Source organism: Dipodomys ordii, unplaced genomic scaffold, assembly GCF_000151885.1.
Source record: "Dipodomys ordii isolate 6190 unplaced genomic scaffold, Dord_2.0 Scaffold214, whole genome shotgun sequence".
Taxonomy (NCBI): Eukaryota; Metazoa; Chordata; class Mammalia; order Rodentia; family Heteromyidae; genus Dipodomys; species Dipodomys ordii.
The window spans coordinates 813,496-830,446 of record NW_012267430.1 but is presented as its reverse complement, the minus strand read 5'-3'; the positions used below and the strand labels follow the sequence as shown (position 1 = coordinate 830,446).

General features: G+C 39.4%; 1 protein-coding gene across 3 annotated transcripts in view; it reads right to left on the bottom strand.

The window, feature by feature from the left end:
• Positions 1-2,057: 2,057 nt before the first annotated feature.
• Positions 2,058-16,951, bottom strand: part of Krcc1 (lysine-rich coiled-coil 1) — a 15,282-nt gene continuing 388 nt past the window's right edge. Inside the window, exons 2-4 of one of the 3 annotated variants that reach the window (XM_013035523.1) lie at positions 9,649-9,742; positions 5,643-5,809; positions 2,058-3,429 (exon numbers count right to left, since the gene is read on the bottom strand). In XM_013035523.1, coding sequence (XP_012890977.1) covers positions 2,628-3,407 — 780 coding nt within the window. In that variant the 5' untranslated portion in view covers positions 3,408-3,429; positions 5,643-5,809; positions 9,649-9,742 and the 3' untranslated portion in view covers positions 2,058-2,627. The remainder of the gene's footprint in view (positions 3,430-5,642; positions 5,810-9,648; positions 9,743-16,951) is intronic. The other 2 variants (XM_013035522.1, XM_013035524.1) reach the window with 2 other exon arrangements.

Genomic DNA, 16,951 nt, shown 5'->3' with positions numbered 1-16,951 from the left:
TTTCTGTTTATATGGTACTGTGGGATTGAACCCAGGGTTTTATGTATGCTAGGCAAACACTCTACCACTAAGCCACATTCCCACCCTACCCTTTCTCTTTTTGGCATACTAGGTCTTATGGTTTTCTAAGCAGGTGCTCTGTGCTGAGCTAAGATTGTCCTTTGATTGGTGGGCTTCATCTACTGATAAGTAAACTACCTGGACTGTTTAAGTTTCTTTTTTTTCCCAGTTCCTTCCTGAAATGGTGTAAGCACAATGCTCTCAGTTTGTTTATACTTAGGCCAGTCAATTTCACTTTTTCAAGCTCCAGGCTTTTCTATTCTTTCCTTTCAGTTCTGGGGCTTGAACTCAGGGTCTTGCACTCTGCTTTTTTGCTCAAGGTTGGCTCTCTACCACTTGAGCCATACCTCGAAATCCTGGCTTTTACATTTTTCCCCCAAGTATAGCCAGAATTTGCCTTGTCATATATTCCATTTGATTTAGTTTCTGCTCTTTTGAAGGGTCTTACTGGTAAAAATGTGACTCAAACAAGTACCAAAAGAAGACGCAGTTTCAACCAGCTTTACATACCTTAATGTTTGAACATTGAATGGAGTTGGAGAACAGAGCCCCTGTCACATTTTAGGGCAAAAAATTTGTCCTGAAGTTTTTTAAGTTATGTGGCTTACTCAAGATTCCCATCAGTATCACATACTTACAGTATTCCCATCAATTTCTATGACTTTATTAAATATTAAAAAATGACCTAGTCACATATATTCAGTACAAATTAATGTTCTGTGCTGGTAACTGCTGACTTGATCACAGAATCTTGGTATCTTGTTGAATATTCTTACAGCATTGCCATGATACAACAATGTAATGAAATTGTATTTCTTATAAATTACTTTCAACTTTTTGGTCAGCCATAATTCTCTTAAAAAATTGCATTCAGCATTGTTTACCACAGCCAAGATACGGAATCAACCCAGATGCCCCTCAGCAGACAAATGGATCAAGAAAATATGGTATATATACGCAATGGAATCCTATGCTTTATCAGAAAGAATATTTCCCATTCATAATTAATAAGTGAAGTAAGTCAGATCCCAAGAAACATAGGTTGCATGGTTTCCCTCATTTGTTATAACTAGAAAGTCCCTATGAATCTACAAGTAAACACATTAGCTGATAAAGAAGACAAAAAAACACTTGGACATGTTAAATAGGATTCTAGACTCACACAGCAAGACCAAAGGAGTATATTCTTAGGAGAGGATTACAAAGGTTCAATAGCTATGGGCATATGATCATATAAAATGTTTACTGAAATGAAATCCAAGAAATGGAAACAAGAGTTTATTTTACTCCCCCCGCCCCTTTTCTCCTTGGTCACTGTTTTTGATTTTTGTACCTTTTGTCTCGTATGTAAATGTATCTGTTTTGGGGAGGATAAGGGGGAGCACAGAAATGGTGGGACAAAGGGCAAACAAATGCAGCAGTGATGCTCACTAGATATTATATTGAAAATGAACTATACAACTTCCGAGGGAAGGAAAAACTAGGAGAAAATAAGGGAAGAGGTAATACTGAAAAGAAATCTATTCATTACCTGAATTATGTAACTGAACCACTCTGACATCACCTTTACAATTAAAAAAACTGCATTCAAATATGAGTAAGTCTCATATAGATATATATTTTTGGGGGGGGAGGGGTACATCCTGGAACTTAAACTCAGGGACTGGGAGCTATCCTGGAGCTTTTTGCAGTCAAGGTTAGTGCTCTACCACTTTGAGCCACAGTGCCACTTCTGGTTTTCTGGTGGCTAATTGGAGATAGGAGTGTCATGGGTTTTTCTGCCTTGGCTAGCTTTGAACCATGATCCTCAGATCTCCGTCTCCTGAGTAGCTAGGATTACAGGCATGAGCCACTGGTACCTAGCTTAGACAAGGAAATTTTAACAAATTTAAAGTGTAACCAACTCAAAAGATCTTGACACTAGAGTATAAATGCCCAGTTATCGTTCTCTTCCAAAAGTAAACTATTGGTAGTAGGAACAGATTACTGACACAAAATAATATGCAGAAATTAGAACACTTTATTATAAACATTTCCAGAATATAAACTGATTTTGTATGAGGATACTTTTAAACTTTTAAAACTCTATGCAAGATAAGCTTATTTTTTATTATATATTTCATTTCTCACTTTCCAGTCTACAAAATACACTGCAAATTAGATCTAACAAAGAAAAAAAAATCTAATTTGCCTCATAGAGAAAACCAATGAACATAAAAATGTCCAATTCAAAATGAAAACAAACCCAACCAAGAAACATTTTGCAGTCTATTAATCCTCCAATTTTAAATAAATCATCTATCAGGGAAAATAATTCCACCATCACAGCAATTTGATGAATACAAGCAGAGCCACACTCAAAAAGGAACATTGCATGTAAGAAAACCATTAAAATGCTTTTGGAAAATGAGGAAAAGTAATTTCCATGTTGGAAACCAAGCATACTAAATGTTTCTTGTTCACTTGGCCTTAGTTACAAGAATGTGTTCAAATAAGATGTGATATGAGTATCATAGAACCAAGCTCTCAACTCTTTTCAATTAAACCTCAGGAGAACCAGAGAGCTTTCAAAATCCAAGGATAGACTGGTCCCACAACATTTCCTCCTCTGTCCTTTCTTTGCCTTGTTCCTTTTTCTCTTTTCTACGCTTACGGTCCTCTTTCTTAGAGGCTACATCTCGGCTCTTTTTCTCCTTTCGATTCTTAAGCTTTTCTGTACTGACCTGTCCAGTTTCTGTTTCCACTTTTGATTTCTTTCTTTGGATGCTTTTGTTTTTGTCTAAATCCAATTCCTCAGAACTTCTTTTCCTCTTATGCTTAGGCCGTTCTTCCTCTGGTTTTTCTCTGCCTTCCTCTGGGTGCCTTTTTCTGTTGTGATGTATTTGTTTATGACTGGATTGAGGGGCACTAGTATTATGTCCTAAGGAGAGGTGTTGGGGAACTCCAGATTCTACATTGTATAGACCACAATTATATTCTTGCTGACTAAGGTTCAGGGATACTGGGTTTTCTGAGAAACAGTCCCTGGTGAATTGACAGTAGCTCAGAGAATCTAGTCTCAGTCTGCCGTCCTGAGCTGGCAACCACTGAGGTAACTGGTTTTCCACTTTCTGTGAAGTATTGCATGATCTTGGATAGGACTGCATAGTTCCAGATGGGAATCTCTGATCAAACATTCTGTACCTGTGCCTGGACTCGACTTCTTCTCTGTACCCACAGGTTTCCAAATAGTCCTCTCTCATCTTTCTGAAACAAGTCTTTGGCTCTAAACCTCTGGCTTTCTGTACTTTAATATAATCTTCAAGTTCATCTTGAAAAGAGTCAGAAGACTTCATTGAATGCTTCATTAGGTTGACAAAAAGGGATTCTCTGTAGAGAAGATGGGAGAAGTTACTAAATTACTTTGTTCTGAGTAATTCCTTTGCTCCAAACAAGAGCTTCAAAAACATATTAAACAAATTAAAACCTATGTCAGCATAAAGTTTGTTATTATAATATATTCCATAAGGTAGCATGGGGATGGTCAAACATTTCCCAGGCCACCCTTAATTAACTTTACCCTTCCGAAGTAGGGAAAAACATGTACAAAGGAACTAACACAGAGGATGCTTGTCATGTAAGATACGCAGCACTGGTGAGTAAGAATCACACATCTGTGTCTGGTTCTGAGTGTTTAGATAATTTTTGAAGTTCTCATAAACCAGTTTCCTGTACATTGTTTTCTAAGAGAAGTAACAGAACCATGGCAAAGTAACTTGATATTTAAAATCTTCACTTTACTCAAACAAACTAATCATACTTACCTGACTACAGTACTGTTAAGCCTTAATAATGAAAAGATGTTTGTAAAATGCTTTGGGATGCTAAAACTGTGAGATTCAGCTACAGGATAGAAACTATACTCAGATTTAGGGGACAAGGGAAGATGAGAGAACAGAGCACCTGGACTTCATTCCATTACTTATGATAGGTGAAAAAGCATTCTAGAATGTTTCTGCTTTGCTCTGTCAAAGTACAGTGAGAGGGTTAAAGGAGGAAATAGAGAAGAAAATGGATGAATGTAACAGAAACAGAAAAGAAACTCAAGAGTACACATACAACAGATTGTTTCATTTAGGGGTGGAAGGCAGCACTATGCCTGATTCCCTTTCCCCTACATCAAATCCTAAATAAGTAAAAATAGAGTAAAAATTATACTTATTACCAGATAATGTCCTGAACAATTCTGGTGATATGTTTTTTTTTTTGGGGGGGGGTCCGGTCGTGGGGCCTGAACTCTAGGCCTGGGTGCTGTCCCTCAGCTCTTCAGCTCAAGGCTAGCGCTCTACCACTTGAGCCACAACGCCACTTCTGGCTTTTTTCCTTTTGCTTATGTGGTGCTGAGGAATCGAACCCAAGGCCTCATGCATGCAAGACAAGCGCTCTACCACTGAGCCACCTTCCCAGCCCTCTGGTGATATGTTTTATCTCCAAAACTCAGCAAAACCCAAATAGGACTGAGTATTGCTTCTGTTTAATAGTGTTAACAAGCCTGAAAAAACACTCTAAAGTCATTAATGATCAGTTATGTTTCTGTAAATTTGAGATGAAAAGTCTAAATGAAGCCTAATTTGATGAGTTAGAAAAATTATCCCCTATTCAACTTAAATAGCATAAAAACTACAATTGGGATAATAACAAATAGTATTACAAACACTTGATTAAAATTTGGGCTAAATATTTTAACAAATACTTCAGAAAAGAGCTGGGTGCTGTGATAACATGTCTATAATCCTAATTTCTCAGGAGGCTGAAATCCAAGAATCACAGTTTGAAGTCAGCCTGGGCAGGAAAATTCCCGAGACTCTCATCTCCCAACTAACTAGCAAAAAACCCAAGTGGAGGCTCAAGTAGTAGAGTACCAACCTTGAGTGAAAAAGCTAAGAGACAGTATTCTGCCCTGAATTCAAGACTACTATTACTACTACTACTACTACTACTACACACACACACACACACACACACAAATGTCCAAAAAAACAAAATTAAAAGATGTTGAAGACTTTTAGTTATCAAGCAAATGTCAATTAAAGACACACTGCAGACTCCCTGGATGAATAAAATTAAAAAAGACTGATAATACTTAGTGAGGAGGTGGGGTACCTGCAACTCTCATATATTATTGGTGGGAGTGTAAAATGGTACAACACTTTAGTTTTCATATACATTTTCCAAATGATCCAGTTATCTATGCCTAGGGTTTTACTCCCCAAAACATTCACATTCACATTAATTTTATTTGTAATGCCCCCCCAAAGAAGACTGAAATGCCAATCAGTAGATGAACTGATAAGCCAAATGGTGGAATAAAAACACAATGAAAAAAGTACTATCAAAGATAAAAAGTGAAAACAATCGCAATGCCTATTCATTGATAACTGGCAAACAAAAAGTCATATTCATGCAATGGGATACTATTCAGGAATAGAGTACTGATATTTAGCATAACATGGACAAACCTTGAAGACATTATGCTAGATGAAAGATGCCAATCCCAAAAGACCACAGCTGGCACAGATATGAAAAGGTGAATGAAACCTTACCCTTATCAGGCCAACAGCGTGGTGGAGAAATCTGATCATATTCACCCATTAATTGCTTCAGTTTTTCTACATGGACACTGTGTAAACAGTGAGCCTGTGCAACAACCAGGGAGCTAAAACATCATGATGTAGAGATTACATCTATTTTTGTCCATTACTCTATTCACCTGAAACCAAGCATAACCTTGTTAAAAAGATGAAGTAATTCTAATTTTATAACTACACAATCAACACAGGGCAGTCACCTCAATATTCACAAAACCCAGCTTCATTTTCATTTTGCTTCCTATAAATTCAAAAACAAATACTTTTTGAGCCTAACAATTGAGTATTTTTCTATCCTTATTTATAGTTAAAATAGGTATGTTTTATTTGAAAATCAAAAAACAGAATTCATGAATTTCAATGTTTGGTCTGAACTAAGCATAGTTTTGTTCTCTTTTGAGCACTAGCTTCAGTAGAAATACTACAACCAAGAAACCTAACTTTTCTTTTTCTTTTGGTGGTACTAGGGTTTAAACTAAAGGTCTTACACTTGTTAGGTAAGCAGTCTCATATTTGAGATAGGCCCCTAGCCATTTTTGTTTCACTTATTTTCAGACAGGGTCTCAATTTTTTTTTTTTGTGAGCCTCCTACCTATGGCCTGTCATGTAGTTGGGCCCTCAGATGTGCACCACCATGCTAGCTCATTTGTTGACAAAGACTGTCACTAATTCTTTCCTTGGGGGTAGCGGCAAATGACAATTCCTCAAATCTTGGATGCCTGAGTAGCTGGGTTTGCAAGCCTGAGCCATCGGGACTGGCTTTTTTGTTTTTTTAAGAGATGGGAGGTTTCACTACATTGTTCTGATTGGCCTGAACATCTAAGGCTCAAACAATTATCTGCATCAGCCTCCAGAGTTATTGGAACTACAAGGGCCGAAAGCTTGCTTTAAAAGCCAATAATTTTTATGTTCCTATTTGTGATAGAAACTACCATCTTCCAACATACTGTTTTTCTTCTTTGGTAAAATACCTTATGCAATATCCAGTTAAAAGACTACATTTTCTGACTATCCTTAAAGCATTACTATATGGCTATGTGAATAACTTCCGGTTAAGTAAGAAAACTACATAGGATACCAAGAGGGCTCCTACTCCTGCTGCGAGAATGAGAGCCCATGATTGTAGTCCATTCATTCATCAGGGAACAAGAAGCAAGCCATTGCTTCAGCAGTAAGTTAGAAGATGCCTGGCCCTTTCTGATGACATTGTAGAGCTGTCACAACAGCCTTGGCGCTGTTTATCTCCAAACGTATTGCAAGTAAGAAAATGAATAAACCTCAATGGGTTTAAGACCTAACAAAGAATAATGTCTGAATGAATTTAATTGACAACACAGGAATAACTAAAATGTCCTATAGGAAAAAGGGAGAAACATTTTCTGAGCACAATTATAATACTTTTTCTTGTATTTGTATGTAATTTCCTATACTGATATTGACTTTGTTCTTTAGCTTCTCTGTACTCATCAAGGCTAGTTCTCTACCACTTGAGCCACAGCACCATTCCCAGCTTTTTCTATTTATGTGGTACTGAGGAATTGAACCCAGGGCTTCATGCATGCTAGGCAAGCACTCTACCACTAAGCCACATTCCCAGCCATGGATTTATAATTGCATAAAAGCTTTATAATTGCATAAAAGCTATTTAAAAAAATTTCAGTGGAACTTAAGTATCACAGAAACCTATGAACATCAATTCTCACTAATCTTGGGCTGAAAAAAAGAGAGAGGTACAAGTGACTTGTTCAGCAATTAATGGTTGAGCTGACACTTGAATCCACTTAATCAAAGGCCAATATCTGATTGTAATTATGTTAATATCATACATATTTGAACTAAAATTCAGTTTCTGTCAAGATTAACAAATGGGTAAAACTAGACAAGCTCTTTAGAACAGGATAGCTGGGCTGGGTGCCAGTAGCTCATGCATGTAATCCTAGCTATTCAGGAGGCTGAGATCCGAGGATCATGGTTTAAAGCCAGCCCAGGCAGGAAAGTGGGAAACTCTCATCTCCAATTAATCACAAATAGCTGGAAGCAGAGCTGTGGTTCAAGTGGTAGAATGCTATCCTTGAGCAAAAAAGCCCAGGAACAGCACCCAGGCCATGAGTTCAAGCCCCAGGACTGGTGTGCATGGACAGACAAAGACAGACAGACAGAGACAGACACAGACACACACACACCAAAAAAAAAAAAAAACAGCACAGATGGCTTTATGTTTCATTTAATGTATCTACTACTTCTGATATCCTAAGTACCAGAGTTAGAAATACCAGAGTTAGAGACCCAATAGCTCTGGTCTCAGAGCATTTAAGAGTGCAGAGCAGGAAAGTCTAAGGTAGTGTAGACAGTTAGCAGGGTTCAAAAGGTAATTCTTTCTCAGGATACCAGTATATGGGAAAGATATGAAATGAAAAGCCATACCATATAAAGGGTAAGAACACTGCATGGGGAATCACATTTCATTTACACTATGATTTTAGATAACAGCCGACATTTTGCTTTCTGTAATTCTCTAATACTTTTTTTTAATGCCATCTGAATTTATCATCTTTTTTCTCCTCGGCCTGAGTTAATTTTTTTTGTTGGTGTTGTTTCTGATTATTTGTGGGGCTTGAATCTTAACCTTGGACACTGTACCTGTGCTTTTAAGCTCAAGGTGAGTGCTCTACCTCTAGACCCACAGAGCTACTTCTTGTTCTGGTGGTTATAATAAGAGTCTCATGGAAGGCTGGGTGCCAGTGGCTCATGCCTGTAATCCTAGCTACTCAGGAGGCTGAGATTTGAGGATCTTGGTTCAAAGCCAGCCCGGGCAGGAAAGCCCGTGAGACTCTTTATCTCCAATAAGCCCTAGAAAACCGGAAGTGGCGCTGTGGCTCAAGTGGTGGAGCGCTCACCTTGAGCTGAAGAGCGCAGGGACAGCGTCCAAGCCCAGAGTTCAAGCCCCATGACAGACAAAAAAAAAAAAAAGTTTCATGGACTATGCCTGGGCTGGCTTTGAACCATGATGCTCAGATCTCAGCCTCCTGAGTAGCTAGGATTATAGGCATGAGCCAGCAGTGCAGTGCCTGGCTTTATTTTACACACACACACACACACACACACACACACACACACACTTACTTTTTGGGCCTAGGTGCTGTCCCTTAGCTCTTCGGCTCAAGGCTAGCGCCCTACCACAGTGTCACTTTTGGCTTTTTTCTGCTTATGTGGTGCTGAGGAGTTGAACACAGGGCCTCATGCATGCGAAGCAAGCACTCTACCAGTGAGCCAACTTCCCAGCCCTTATTTTATATTTTTAAGAAGACAAAAAGGAGGGCACAGAAATGAAGGGTGAAAAAATGTAGTCATAGTATGCAATATACACTATGCAACTTGTTGGAAGGGACAGGAGATAAAGAAGGGGTGACAATGTCCAAGACTTATCACAAGACTTAAGCCTTAAAAACTAAAAGAGCTAAGAGTAATATTTCTTTTTTTCTTTTTTTTGGGTCCGGTCATGAGGCCTGAACTCTGGGCCTAGGCGCTGTCCCTCAGCTGTTCAGCTCAAGGCAAGTACTCTACCACTGAGCCACCTTCCCAGCCCTAAGAGTAATATTTCTATGTATTGTGTTCAACTCCTGCAAAGATGTCTCAGTGTTTATCTCTTGATTCTTACTGTTTCCTGTTCAAGCTTTATTTCATCTATGTTATATTTACTACAACAACCAAGGATAGACACAGGGGCTTTCTGGGTATAGTAAAACGTGTGGGGAAAACAAAATGAACTAAGAGCTACAAAGACTTAAGTTTAAATCCAAAGGTAAGTCAAGTTATTTTTCTCTGATCTAGTCTCTTCGTCTATCAAAAGGACAATACCATCCTCTTTGGGGGGCTCTTTTAAGGATTAAATAACATGACCTGTATAAGTTTACCTGCTACGTTTACAAGCTTCTGTAGGACACATTCTATTTCAACCTACCTCATAATGTGAAATCTTTTACTATTCAAACTGTAGCACTACTCCACAGATGCCTTCGATACAAAGCTCAGTCTTTGTTTACTCAATATGGTATCTATGGAGGAAAATAAAGGGAAGACAGATGATCATATTAAGCATTTAAGGTAATATCCTCAATACTAAGTTGTTATTATCATTGCACATATTATCTCAAAGCTTAATTTCCAAGTGCTATATTACAAGGCTCTACAGTAATAGCTTTCTGCTCAGAATGGAAATCTGAAAATATTTAGAAGCTTCTAATAACTAACATTTTTTTCTTCTGTAGCTCTGAGGATGGAATTTATAGAGTGCCTTGTGTTCCATTACTAAAATATATGCTTAGTCCTTTTTAAAATTTTGAGATAGCATTTCACCAAGTTACTTTAAGTTTTCTTGTTTCAGACTCCCAAGTAGCTGGGATTGCAAGTGTGTATTACCATGGCTGGTTGTAGCTTTTATTTGGTCCAAAATATACCACTGAAGGAAGTTATTGGGATACCAATAGAAGACTGGATTCTACAGAAATGATCTGGGTACAATACTGTAGGATGGGCCAAGAAATCCAATCTTTTTGTGAATAATATGAAGAAATGCAGTCCATATGACATATGATTTTAGCCACAGTAAGCCCTATGTGGGTTCCACATGCCTGGATTCAACCAATTACAGAAAGAAAATACTTTAAAAAATCATGCCTGGACTGAACACATATCTTTTTTCTGTCACTTCCCTCTAAGTAATGCCATGTAACAATTATTCATGGAATGTGTTATTTTAAGTAATCTAGAGGTAATTTAAACTGTATGAGACAATGTGAATGGATTATATGCAACTACTTTAAAAGAAGGACTTGATAACTGTAGGGTCTGGAACTTGAAGAGGGGGCTTGGAACCAATCTAATACATTACTGTTGTCTGAAAATCACAGAGAGGAACCACAAACCACTTTTACCTATAGTAGGTAATCTTCTCTCAGTTGGTACAAATGTTTGACCCCAGAAATTTCACTAAACAAAACTCATATAAATTGCTCAAAGCTAGTCATACACATATTAATATATAGTCAGTCCTAGGATTTGACCTCTGGGCCTGGGCACTGTCCTTGAGCTTCTTTGTCCTCAAGGCTCGTGCTCTACCACTTGAGCCACAGTGCCACTTCCAGCTTTTTCTGAGTAGTTTATTGGAGATAAGAGTCATGGATTTTGCTGCCTGGGCTGACTTTGAACTGCAATCCTCAGATCTCAGCCTGAGCCACCAGTGCCCAGCTAAAGCTAGTCATAATTAGATATTGAATTCTAGCTTCTGCTAAAGGGTTTCTCATAGTAATGTGTTATATTTACACTTGAAGTCTACACTTCCTAACAGCTAACGTTTATCTTAGGATGTGGTGTTGTAGTTCAAAAGTGGTAAGAGTGCTACCCTTAAGTAAAAAAAGCTCAGGGATAGTGCCCAGGCTTTGAGGTTAATCCCCACGACTTACACCTTCCCCCAATTTTTATTTCATACATGGTTTTCCGTTTACAAATAAGATGCTATGGGGCTGGGAAGGTGGCTCAGTGGTAGAGCGCTTGCCTTGCATGCCTGAGGCCTTGGGTTCGATTCCTCAACACCACATAAGCAAAAAGAAAAAGCCAGAAGTGGTGCTGTGGCTCAAGTGGTAGAGCGCTAGCCTTGAGCTGAAGAGCTGAGGGACAGCGCCCAGGCCCAGAGTACAGGCCTCACAACTGGACCCCCCCCCAAAAAAAAAAAACCAAATAAGATGCTATTATGGTTTGAATTATGTGCCCCACAAACTGTTGGAAACTTTATCCCCAATGTAAGTGGTGGGGCATAGTGTCTAATGGGAGTTGTTTAGGTAATGAGGCATCACCTTAATGTGTGGATTAATGTCAATTACGAGAGCTGAAGGCTGGGAGTTTGAGCTCTCTCCTCTCCCTTCCCTCTCTTTCTGCCATGGAATATAAGGCTTTCACTAAGCTCTCCAAACAAAAACAAGGCCCTTACTAGATGCCACCTTGCTATAAAATGCCCCAGCCTTTGCGAAATTTCTACAAATTCTCCAGTTGTGATATAGTTACAAAAGGATTAATATAGATGCCAATGTAACATCAAAACTGTAATTTTAGCAAGGCACTGGTGGCTCACGCCTGTAATCCTAGATACTCAGGAGGCTGAGATCTGAGGATCACGGTTCAAAGCCAGCCCTGGCCAGAAAGCCCATGAGACTCTTATCCCCAATAAACCACCAGAAAACCAGAAGTGGTGCTGTAGAGCACTTGCCTTGAGCTGAAGAGCTGAGGGACAGCACACAAGCCCAGAGTTTAAGCCCCACGGCCAACAAAAGAAAAAAAAAGCTGTAATTTTATATACCTTTTCTCATAAAGAAATAGAACTCTACTAATCAAAATTTTAGAAAAATGACTCAACAATTAAATGTGTACATATTATTAAACTCAGGGGAGTTACTATAGCTGGCCCATGGTCTATTCACTTCTTTTCACAGAAGTGAGGGAAGAAAGTAGGTGACAATATGTACCACGGCGAGCCTAATAGCATTTGCTGAGAACTTAGCTCTAAAATTTCCTTAGTAAGATATCCCTAGCTAAGGATTACTGATAGTAAACAAGCCCCAAACCTATGAGGCATAGGTCCCTGATGAATGTCACATAAGCTACACAAATCTCTTAAGTTTGAAGTGAAGATGGTTGATAATTTACTATGTGAAGTGACAATCTAAGTTTTTACTTAGAAAACTCTAGTGGTAGCACAATAGCCTTGAGCATAAAATTCAGTGATAGTGCCAGGTCCTCAGTTCAAGCCACAGAACTCTGTAATTCTTCTGAGTTAGACACACATTTAATATGGGAAAATATGGTCTGAGAAGACAAAACTTCATGTACCAGATAAATGCTCTGTTTGAGTCTCTCAATGGCCTGTATTGCTATACCTTGGAAGTCCAGTTTGATAACTACACTTGTATGTGTACCTTGGAAAAGTAATGCACTAAAGTTTAATGGAGTTGGGAAGTAAGGTTAAGTAAGTAGGGAAGATCATTTAACATTTGCTGTCATGTCTGTGTTAATTTTCACAAAACAAAAAACAAAACCCATGACTTTGATGGGTACTCAGGAGGCTGAGCTCTGAGGATCAAGGTTCTAAGCGAGCTCAGGGGAATATGTGACTCTTATCTCCAATTAACTAGCAAATAACCAGAAGTAGAGCTTTGGCCAAAGAGTTACAGTGCTAGCCTTGAATGAAAAAACTAAGGAACGGCTCCCGGGCTTTGAGTTCAAGCCCCGGTACCCAGACACACAGAAATAGTTACTTTCACATAAAAAACCCTCTATTATATTGTGTATCTTCAAAGGAAGCTTAATTTCAGGGTATAGATTTAAAATGTTCACTTAAAAATAGTGTCCTAAATAATGATAAACAAGAAATATTTCAGGAAAGACTTTGAACTAAACATGTATTTATTATAAAGATATACTGGAAGCATGCAGAGCACTTGCCTTACCAAATGCAAAGCCCTGCTAATAAATTATTTTTTGGCCAGTCCTTGGGCTTAAACTCGGGGTATGGGCATGGTCCCTGAGCTTCCTTTGTTCACAGCGCTACTTCTGGCTTTTTGTCTTTATGTGGCACTGAAGAATTAACCCAGGCATAGGGAACCCAGGGCTAGGGAAGCACTCTACCACTAAGCCACATTCCCAGCCCTTAATGAATAATTTAAATATATATGTAATTATATTTGAGTTAGTCAGCAAGGTAAAAAGGTTAACTACATAGTGTTAGTTTTTGCTTTTTTTTTCTAAACTTCTCTTGAGATAGGGGAGACTGACCATAGATGTGAGACTTTTTTTTGAGATAAATGTCTCATTATATTGCTTACTTTGGTCCTGGACTTCTAGCTTGTGATCAAACTGCCTCAGTCTCCTGCCTGAAATCAATTCTAATAGTCCTACTAGGACTGTAAACGTGAGAATGGAACTGCAGCAACAGCATGAAAAGTTTTTGATAACTCTTCAAAGAATACCCTAACATGGTATGTCACTGGTTAAAGTATCATATTCTTCTTATCTGACATACTTGGCAATAAGGCTTTTTATAACTATCTAAAATGAAAATGTACTGTCTTAATGGTGTTTAAAGTAATGTAATATACCCATCATCTACCATTTATCATGACAGTTACCTTAACTGTTAATGAAGTTATTGACTAAAATGAAGTAGCAAAAGGTAAATCAAGTAACTTTTTCAAATTCTAGTAAATAACCTCAGCCTTAACTTGGTGGCAGTTTCGTTATTTTTTGAATATTGTCTGGTGGCCATTATAGGCTGAAGTTACATGTCTTATGAATTACTGTTCAAGTACACACACATACCTTGGAAAAGAGCAGTAGTGAACTGCTACATCAATTCCCTAACTCTAAAGCTATACAAGACCTTGAGTCTGGTTAGTGCAAGGCCTTCAACCTTAATATTACTGCTGTTTGGGGGAAGACAATCTTATGTTATATATGTAGAGCTGTCAAAAGCATTTTAGGATGTTTATGAAACCCCTGGGATGTATCTATGCTTGCTCACCATGTCCCTTCCTGCCCAGTATTTATAAACAAAAATGTCTTCAGATACTGCCAATTGTGTTGGGGACAGGCAGGGGAGGGGTATAATTCTTGAATAAAACCATGAGGCTAGTCCACTGACAACTCATGACAAATTCAAGTCCAGCAAATTTGGGACTTACTCAGCACCATATAGCTAGAACCTATTAATAGTCAAGATCCTCTTTCAGTGTTTACATCTTAACACCTTGAAATACTACAGAAAGGTTTTAGTCTTTCACTTATATTCAAAGGTACTGAGGGGGAAGGGGAAAACACCCTCAAATGCTGCATCTGACCAAAAGTTATTTTTCCATGAAGAAATACGGAACTTAGGTTTCTAAGTCTTTCTGTGATCTGGATGTGGGAACCAAATACAATTGGAGTCTTGACAGCAACAGGCTTACTTAGGAATACTTGGTGACAGGCAAAAAGTTTGATATTAAAGATATTCAGATTTTTTTGTTAAGTCTCAGAACAAGGTTAGAAATCCAGGCTGAATGAAGATTTTTTGTTTGCAATAATTTCTAATTAAATATTTTTAGTTAATGGGATTTACTTACAAAAATCTTTAAAAAAATTTTTTTGCCAGTCCGGGGGCTTGCACTGAGGGCTTGGGTACTATCCTTGGGCTTCTTTTGCTCCAGGCTGGCATTCTATCAGTTGAGCCACAGTGTCACTTCTGGCTTTTTCTGTTTATGTGGTACTGAGGAATTGAACCTAGGACTTCATGCATGCAAGCACTCTACTCCTAAGCCACATTCCCACCCCTACAAAAACCTTTTAAGGAGTTATTTACTTTTTGATTCCTTGGTCACTTCTCCAAGATGAAATGTGTAATTATGCATTAGCCTACAAAATACATACATACATATGTGTATGTGTATATATGCACACACTCATATAGTCATGTATATATGTATACATTATTTTATGGCTGTTGTATTAATGGGTGTCCTTCTGGAAAAAAAAGGAATGTAAATTAATCTGTACTATTCTGACTCCTATTATTTTTTACTCTGAAGAATATGGCAACACAACAAACATTTAAAACTATGAAATTATGTCTGAATGTTTTACCAAGAGCTTCTACAGCTGGATCACCTTCCATTTTCTAAAATAATTTCCATTACTACTTTAAAGCCTTATCTGTTACTACCTTTGCAGAGTGTAGCACTTTTAAGAACTCTAAAGTCTCTTAGATTTGAGTGGTCAAAAATAGCTTTTTCCTGGGTTTCAGTTGTTTAAGCCTGTAATCCTAGCTAATGAGGAGGCTGAGATCTGCGGGTGGCTGTTCCAAGCCTGACCTGGCAGAAAAATCAGTGAGACTCATGTATCCAATAACCATCAAAAAGCTAAAGTTGAGCTGACACGAGTGGTAGAGGGCCAGCCTTGTGGGGGAAAAAAAAGACAGGGCCCAGGCCCCAAGTTTAAGCTCTAATGGGGGGGGGGAGTGCTTTTCCATTTATGGGAAATGTGTTGGTGTGAACTGTAAAAACTCTCCAAATCCCTGTACAAAGAGGCTTAACTAAAACTGAACAGGGCCCCCAACAGACTAAGGCCAAGTCCCTGGGAAAATCTAGCTCCACTTTGTTGAAAAGCTCTGGGCAATCAAGGCTGTGTTCTAGCCAACATCTGATGACACTGACCTCTTTTGCTTGTTCCTTGGGGTGCTGGGGGATGGAACCCAGGGGTACACTCACTGGCTTCTCTTTTAAAAAGCACTCACTAAGAAGAGTTTACAATTGTGAATCTTTCCAATATCCTTTAGAGATGCACGTGTACTACCAGCAGCTCAGGAATTCTTTCTTAGGACCAGAAAGCCATTCCTTTGAAATGTTAATAGGGACAAGGCCTGCCTCCCAATCCCTGGGGCAGGACCGTAGCCTAACAGATAAATCCCAGCTAGCAGACACAGCTGACCCACTTGCATTTACAAAGAGTCACCCTTTGTAATTGTGGAGGGTTCCCTTCCCCCTCCATACTTAACACCCGGTCCTTTGAAAACAGCCCAGTCACCACCACTGAGCAAATGAGAATACAGCTCAACTCTTGGAACAGGAGTTATGGGATGAAATCTGTTTGGACTAATCTAGATTATCTGAAGATTGGTTAGGGAATAAAATCGGTTTGCACCCATCTAACTAACACCAGCTTTTATCTGACTCGGGTCCGACACACACTCGGCCCCAGATCACGCTACCAACTACTTCCGTCAGGCCTGGCAAACCTAAGTAACTTGTCTCACAGGGCCCTGAGCTTCCAAGAGCCTAGGAAAGCTTCAAGGAGACCACCGCCGCCCCCCACCCCACCCCACCCCCCAAATCTCACCTCATCTTGCCTTGGAAAACATCTGTAACTTTAGAGCTGCCCTGCTACGCCCCTGGATCACCCCAGCTCCTCACCCCGCTTCTCCCCTACAGTGTCCAACAGTGCGGTGTCTGCTCTCCATATTGAATTTCACCTCCACGGAGGCCCCCCCCTCTCCTCCCGTCTCGGGCTCTCCCCTACCCTGGCGTGTCTCTTCCTGGGGTCCCCTCACCAGCCCCTCCCGCTCCCCTGACGCTCGGGTCCGAAGACCTCTCTTCGGGCCGCTTCACTGTCTCCCGGCCGGCCGCGGCGTCCCTCGGCCCCTCACACTCCACGCTGAGGGCTCTGGGGCCGCCGCAGTTCCCAGG